This window comes from Tripterygium wilfordii, chromosome 1 (genome assembly GCF_013401445.1).
Source record: "Tripterygium wilfordii isolate XIE 37 chromosome 1, ASM1340144v1, whole genome shotgun sequence".
NCBI classification, from domain to species: Eukaryota; Viridiplantae; Streptophyta; class Magnoliopsida; order Celastrales; family Celastraceae; genus Tripterygium; species Tripterygium wilfordii.
In genome coordinates this window covers 2,921,566-2,928,986 of record NC_052232.1, presented here as the reverse complement: position 1 = coordinate 2,928,986, position 7,421 = coordinate 2,921,566, and the positions used below count along the sequence as shown (strand labels likewise).

The window sequence follows — 7,421 nt, the reverse complement described above, 5'->3', positions numbered from 1 at the left end:
ACCATGAAACTCGTGAACCGATGACCTTCAAGATTTTTTGTTGGAAAAATACCATTTGTAGGGTTGTTCAAATTAAACCAAAAATCCAACCAAAATCGATCGGTCCTATTTGGATCGATTGGTTGACCAAGTTTGGTCAAACGGTTTCAGAAACCGAAATCAACCGAGTTAAGTCGGTTTGGATATGGTTTGAAATTTTTGTAATCACCGATTAACCGGATCAGACCGGACCGATATTTATAATATTTAATATTATAATATCTTTTTAATATAGACCATTGATATATTACATATGTTTTATCTACCATTAGATTAACTAGATTTTATAATTTACAGATTATAAATTTATATCATTTTTTTTACTCTTTTAGACTTCTACGATTTTCTAATTTTTTTTGTGACTTCATTTCACTTGATCATCAGTTCTCTCTCTGTCTCTCTATTCGAAGCCCTAGCGGCAGCTCGTCTTAGTTCATCTTCCGACTTCGTCTTCAGCACTTCCTCAGCATCTTCGTCTCTTCGATTCTTCCACAGAGTTCAGCCAACGCTGGCAGCTTTGTCTTCCACCCACCATCCCTTCCGGCTTCTCTCTCTACATCGAAGTTTCGAACAAGTGGGTTTCTTAACTTTCTTTGGTGATTGTTCGTGTTAAATTTCACACTTTCTTGATCTGTTCACCCTCTCTTGAGTTGATTTCACTATATTTTTTTTGGGGCATGTTTCTGTAAGACTGCAATTCTTGCTCATCACAGTTTTGCTAATTGCTATGATTTGTTGTGGTTTATGATCTGTAACAGATGCTATCTATTGGGTAATTGCTATAATCTCCTTCTTTGTTGCTCGAGCTCGACGCCTCGACCTCTCTCTCCAGTCTCCAGACTCTCCACTAGTCCACTGATCCACGGCACCACCAGGCACCAACGCCGGTCTACACTCTCAGTCTTAGTCTCCCGTGAGCCGATCTGCCTCTGGCACTCTTCCCTCTCGATTCTGGCTCGATCTTTTCCTTCGTTCTGCTGCTTCATATAGAGCTGCTCCCGATTGTTCTTCAGGCACCAACAGCTGTGGGAGACTCCTACTTATTCGGTTGCCTCAGTGATTACAGTCTTGGTCTTTGTGTGTCTTTTGGTGCAACGTTCCATTTACAGATTTGGAAGGGTAAGAGAAACCTGTTATGGAAACAATTATTTGCTTGGTTCATGAGAAAATGCAGGAAATTTAATATTACTTATTTTGGGCTTTAGAATGCTCCTTTTTGATTGCTGAGATATTGTGGGGAAAAACTAAAAGAAATTGATTTTGCGTCATTCCTCAGAGCTCTGTGTACCCATAACTGTTAGCCGGTATAACATTCAACTATAACATTCAATCAATGTGATAATACTTGTGTAAGTTATGTTCTTGAAAAACTTGTGCATTGAATTTACAGTAGAAGCGTAAAACTAAACTGTTGTATTAGTTGAATTAGACAATTAGTTGAATTTGTTGAATTAGTCGAATTCTTGAATTAAATTCTTAAACTCTGTCTTCTCAGCATATGTTATACTCTGTAATCTGCATATGTTATACTCAATGTTATACTCTGTAATCTGCTATTTTATGACTATATTATACTCTGTAATCTGTATCATACTCTATTGAGATGAGTGTCCCATTTTCACTGAGAATATTGGTGGAGAAACTCAAGTTAATGAACAAAATAATTAGTTCTTGGAGTTTATTTGGAACTTTGTATTTGGAATTTCAGATTTGGACTTTGAAACTTTGTGTTTGGAACTTTTAAATTTGGATTTGAACTTTGTGTATGGACTTTGGTCATTGTTGATTGTTTATTTGCAACTTCGTGTTTGGAATTTTTAAGTTTGAATTTGAACTTTGTGTATGGACTTTGGTCATTGTTGATTGTTTATTTGCAATTTGTGTTTGGAATTTGGATTTTGTGTTTGCTTTATGAATTGTATATTTGATTTGCTTATGGCTATAGAATTAATTAAGTAAATTTTTGCAGAAAAATTAAGGCTGAATTGTAGTATTGTACAGGTATGCATAGTTATATAGTATATATTATATAAGTATATAACTATTAAACTATAAATATTTATTATTTTATTATTTATTTAAAACCCGTTGTTCAACCTCCATCATAACGGTTGAACCTCAAAACCCTTAACCCTTCAGCCTTGACAGTTAGATACGCGGGTCGGGTTTAAAAACTATGGATGAAATGTCTAAGTTAGTGTCACAGTCATGAGTAAACAAGGTAGTTAAAATCGCGAGTTTAATCGTAAAATCGCACGATCATACGATCTTGTCTAGGCTGCCGAGTACAATAGTGATGAAATCGGTGGCATATCAAACTCGCTGCGGCTCGTGATCAGACTTGGTAGAATCGCGCGTTGACATACGATTTTAACGACTTTGTTTTTGTTCTTAAAAGGCCACATATTTTGACTTGGCCCAGTTTTTTTGGCCCATTTTAAAGACTCCTTTTCACTTCAAAGCATTCAGCTGAGTCGTCTAAGTGTCTAACCCTAAAATCCAGATGTTCTTCACTTCTTCTTCATCCTGATGGCTGCTGCATCTTCTGGTGAAGTCGACTAACACAATCTTGGCTGCTGCTGCGCTGCATCTAGACTATTCTGCATCTTGACTATTCTGGTATCCATAACTGATTCGTGTTCTCTATTATTCTTGTTCTCTGCTACTCGATCACTCTACCATGGCTTGTGAGATGAATATGATGAAGATAAAGAAGGAAATTGTGAATATGGGGGAGGGAGAGGGAGATGAATATGATGGGAGTGGTGGTGGTGGGAGTGGTGAAGATGATGATCTTGATGATTTGTGTTAATTTATTAGTTTGTATTTTGGTTGTTGGAACATGAGATTGAGCTTATGTAGCTTGTGTTTTAATTTTTAGTATGTTTGATTTTTAGAACTTTGAACATGTATGGCCTTATCTAACCATTATTGCATTATGTTATTCTTGTTACATGTCTTAGTATTGAAAATTATGCTTATTTTTACATTGGTATGTAAAATCTTAGATTTTACGATTCGATTTTGCGATTCCGATTTTACACCCACATCCCGATCCCGATCCCGATCCCGATCCCGATCCCGATCCCGATCCCGATCCCGATCCCGATCCCGATCCCGATCCCGATCCCGATCCGATCTTACGTTTTCACTACCTTGTGAGTGAACTAAAAACTATGAGGAGATAGGTGAAATCTTCCATGTTTAAGATTAAATGTGATTCAGGGTCACCTTAGGCGAGCTTGTAAGGTGAAATCTGCCTCTTGTGATTCCCGTGCCCTAGGCGAGCGCCTTGATGGCGCTTAGGGCATTTGACTACTCTAATTGAAATTAGGTTCAGTCTGGATCTGATCTGCTTCATCCTACAGAATCTGACAATAATTTGGTTGATTTGTTATTCACTAAACTCTCACGTGTCTTCATTTGCCAGAAGCGAAGATCTTCATTTGCCAGAAGCGAAGATGAATCCTGATTCCGTCAAATCGACTTTGTCCAATTTAGCGTTCGGAAATGTATTGGCTGCTGCTGCTCGCGACTATAAAAAGGTCCATTTTTCTTATTTTCTTTTTATTTTTTGATATTCTTTCTAGTTCTTAGTGCATACGTTTGCTAGCTTCTTTTTTTAAGTTCATGGTTTGATTGTTCTTTACCATCATGTAATTCCTTTAAATTTGAGTAAAATGGTTGTGTTGGATGGTGTTGTCGTTAGTTTCGTTTGAGTTTTTTTGTTGTAGATGATGAAAGACTAGAATAATATCTGGGCTGTCTAGATGACTTTTTTTGTGGTAGAATGTTATGTTATGAGTTTTGATAGTTGGTGTCTAAATGGTGTGTTCATGGGGTTTTTCCAGGAATTGGTTGATCAAGAGAAGACCCAAACATCAAGTTCTACCAACCATGAGGTTGACCTTGATGAGTTGATGGATGTAAGCTCAATGATACCTCTATGGTAATTTTTGGGTGGTTATGAAATTGTCTCACTTTTTGTTAAATTATCCTTATTTGATGTGTAGGATCCTGAACTAGAAAAATTGCATGCGGACAGAATAGCTGCTCTTAAGGTTGGATTATCGATAACTTGTTCTTTTTCATGCGTAGATTGAGGATATGCATTCTGAAGTTGGTGAAATATTGACCTTCAGAGTTTTTTTTTTTCTTTTGTAGAAAGAGGCTGAGAAGCGGCAAGAATTCAAGAGGCAGGGACATGGAGAATATAGGGAGGTAACTGAGGGAGATTTTCTGGGTGAAGTCACTGGAAGTGAGAAAGTTGTTTGTCACTTCTACCATAGGGAGTTCTACCGCTGCAAGTAAAGATCTAAGCTTAGACTCTTTTGTGCACACATATACACTCATCCAGGGTTGCACAAATGCTTTCATGTACTTTCGGCGCATGATTTTCTGTGATTGTGTTTATGGATCATTATAGGATAATGGATAAGCATTTGAAGGCCCTTGCACCAATACACCTTGATACGAAGTTCATCAAGTTGGATGCAGAGGTAAGAATCCGTGATATCTGCTATTACAAGCTATTACGGATATTCTAAATGAATGCCAGGGTGTTAGACTTATGCACTGTACATAAAATGCAGAATGCACCCTTCTTCATTGCAAAACTTGGAATCAAAACTTTGCCTTGTGTCATATTGTTCAGGTGAGTTGATCAAGTCTGCCTTTTGATTGTCATGTTTTCATTCCTGTCAAGCTCGACATAATGGAAGGCCAGTGGTGCCTAGATTCATTTCCTAAAAAACAAAGGACAGGAACGAACTTATATGAATGTTTTGTTGCTCAATTACTGAATATACAACTTGCTGCCCTCGTATCAAGTAAGAAATAGTTGCAATTAACCAATGCTAAGCTCCCAAGTCATGCAAAACCATGACGGGTGATTGGTCAAAGTCTTTCTAACTGGCCTAGTATTGGATTTTTTACATAGGTGAAGTTTTAGTTTTTTTTTTTTATTGTTTTTTTTTCATGAAATATTTATCATAGCAGGTTATGTTGTTCTGTTTCAGAAAAGGGATTGCCACAGATAGATTGATCGGATTTCAAGATCTTGGAGGAAAAGATGATTTCACCACAAAGAAGCTTGAGGTTCTACTACTAAAGAAAGGTAACAGTTGTCCTCCGTTGTTCGGATCGACAAGTTTTGATAGTATCTAAGACATTGTTTGACAGGTATAATTGCTGGGAGGAAAGGCGATGAAGACGATGATGTAGAAGGTTATAATGAAGACAAAAGCAGAACAGTGAGATCCTCAGTGGATCCTGACTCTGATTCTGAATGAAACTGGATGCAACATTGGCTGCCAACTTGAAATGTCATTTGCCTGTATTATGAGTTTCATTTGCCTGTATTATGAGAGGTGATCTCTTTACTCAGACTCTCTAATCTTGGCTATAATCAGTCATTCCTCCTAAACCAAGTAAAGTCTTGAACTTTTTTTTTAATTTTTTTTTTATCTATTTTACAATGTATTATCATGGTGGGGAAATATTATTGCCCCTCTCAATCGTTCCCTCCCTCTACTAAGGCCTGATTCTGACTTTTTTTCATGGCTCATGTAAAGGAATATGAATTGAGGATCTGGTTCAGGTTATAACTTTGCTCAGTTAAACCTTGAACAAGCTGTGTGTTTGAGGATTTTTTTTTTGGTCATAATTTCCACTGATAAGGTCTGAAGCATGTTGAGATAATGTGACTGATGGTAGGATTCTGTTCTCACTGCAGAGCCGTTGCATAATGTTTGTATTTCTAGATAAAAAAACGCCAATTGGTTGTGTGTGAGTGGTGTGTGGAGACTCAGTCTACCACTGAAACTCCCACATTGGAAGTGTGTTGTGTGGTATATAGGTGCTGTTAACCACACTGCTTTTTGCCCTGCGGGGTGCAGTGTGTGTTGCTGTGTCTGTATGTTGCATAATGTGTGTGTATTTCTAGACCATGAATTCATTTTAGCCAGAAAAATTATTGACAACCTGATGAAAGTGAGCGTCTTTAAACAAGATGGGTGTGGTGTGGTGTTCTTACAGTTTCAGAAAGTAAATTGACTCCTGGAAATTCAGTGACGATTGGAATCGTCATCTAAAGGGCCTGAATAAGATTGTTTTGCAGTAGTGGAAGAAGAATCCTTGCCACCAATATGTAAATTTGAGCTCTCTAGCGATTCCTTGAGAGCTTTCTCCCTGCATCTGGCTACTTCCCTTCATTTGCTGAACGCCTGGATTGATATTGGCAACGTTAGAAACCATATCATCGCACAGGCTCTTATGTCAAATGCATGCTCTTGTGAATCATATATGTCTAAATATTTATACTGATAAAGAGAAATCAATAACGGTGTAAATGTTAATACCTGCATCTTGACTCGACCAAGACTGGCAAACGGGATATTCTTTAATTGGCAATTCAAATCTGATCATCCAGGACATTCAGTATGATTAACATTGAAGCTCAACCTTGTTACTGAAACAAAATAATTAAAAAAAAATGTAGGAAATTCGTGGCAATATCCATATTGGAAATAGGTGATTTAAGCTAAAAAAGACTTGAAAATCGACTGATGATGCAACCATTATCCGAGACCATGTCGTCTGCCTTCGTACGATCCCCTTCTTAACCAACCATGTCCAGCCACGTGTCCTGACGCACTTGTTCGACCGAACCACCTTCCCACGATCAGCTTACCTTCTACTGTGGGAGCAATTTCTACAATCGTTGAAAAGTAAACTTCGATTACATGGAGGCTCGTCTACACATTTGAATCCTGCATGTATCACAATAAGAACAACCGTGAGAGCTCTTTGATCGAACTGGGGGGTGCCTATCGTAGAGGTTCCGACGATCAAGTCAGCGACGATCGGAGATGGAAAACCGGCGATTGTATAACGTTTTTTGGCTGAGTATTTGGTGAGAGGTAGGAAAACGTGTGTCCTTGGTTTCCAATGTCCGAGTCCCCTCTCCCAAGGTAGGACAAGGGTATTTGTATGAGAGTGAGGTTTGGCCTCGGAAGTCGTGTGACCAACCTCTATCCTTTTTGGTAAAAACCCAGACTATAAACATATAAACGTCAAGCATAGTGAACGTGTCAGGGTTGGTAGGCGAAAAGCAATATGAAAGTGTCAGGACATATGATGGGGGTTTGACACGTGTTGGCCACGAAATGGAGAGTAGCAGTAGGCAACCATAAATGAACTGATGTCATCTGGTAAAAAATCATACTTGGAAATACGTACCTGTTAGGTCCAAGGATGCTGATGTGAACTAGATAGGATATGCTCCCTGGAAGGGAATGATCATGGATCGTCTCGGTGCCTTCATTGTGGTGGCGCCATTACTAGGCGAGGGAGTTCCTGTCAGGTAATGATATCATGAATAC

The 7,421-nt window shown here is 38.4% G+C and overlaps 1 protein-coding gene across 2 annotated transcripts; it reads left to right on the top strand.

The window, feature by feature from the left end:
* Nucleotides 1-388: 388 nt before the first annotated feature.
* Nucleotides 389-5,688, top strand: LOC120012076 (thioredoxin domain-containing protein PLP3B-like). 2 transcript variants are annotated; one of them, XM_038866750.1, is made up of 11 exons: nucleotides 389-613; nucleotides 798-1,158; nucleotides 2,009-2,040; nucleotides 3,493-3,584; nucleotides 3,891-3,965; nucleotides 4,053-4,100; nucleotides 4,204-4,346; nucleotides 4,466-4,538; nucleotides 4,632-4,693; nucleotides 5,058-5,155; nucleotides 5,221-5,688. In XM_038866750.1, exons 4-11 carry the CDS (start codon nucleotides 3,501-3,503, stop codon nucleotides 5,328-5,330), a joined length of 693 nt encoding a protein of 230 aa, XP_038722678.1. In that variant the 5' UTR covers nucleotides 389-613; nucleotides 798-1,158; nucleotides 2,009-2,040; nucleotides 3,493-3,500; the 3' UTR covers nucleotides 5,331-5,688. The 2 variants fall into 2 exon arrangements, with proteins under 2 accessions (XP_038722678.1, XP_038681628.1); XM_038825700.1 differs by lacking the exon at nucleotides 2,009-2,040 and having other exon boundaries at nucleotides 3,470-3,584.
* Nucleotides 5,689-7,421: the final 1,733 nt, after the last annotated feature.

What these genes read in the sequence shown, in the direction of transcription:
- LOC120012076 (XM_038825700.1), top strand. Translation starts at nt 3,501, where the DNA reads ATGAATCCTGATTCCGTCAAATCGACTTTGTCCAATTTAGCGTTCGGA. An exon ending in ACAGAATAGCTGCTCTTAAG is followed by an intron (nt 4,101 to 4,203) that starts GTTGGATTATCG and finishes TTTCTTTTGTAG; the next exon opens with AAAGAGGCTGAGAAGCGGCA. An exon ending in TCATCAAGTTGGATGCAGAG is followed by an intron (nt 4,539 to 4,631) that starts GTAAGAATCCGT and finishes CATAAAATGCAG; the next exon opens with AATGCACCCTTCTTCATTGC.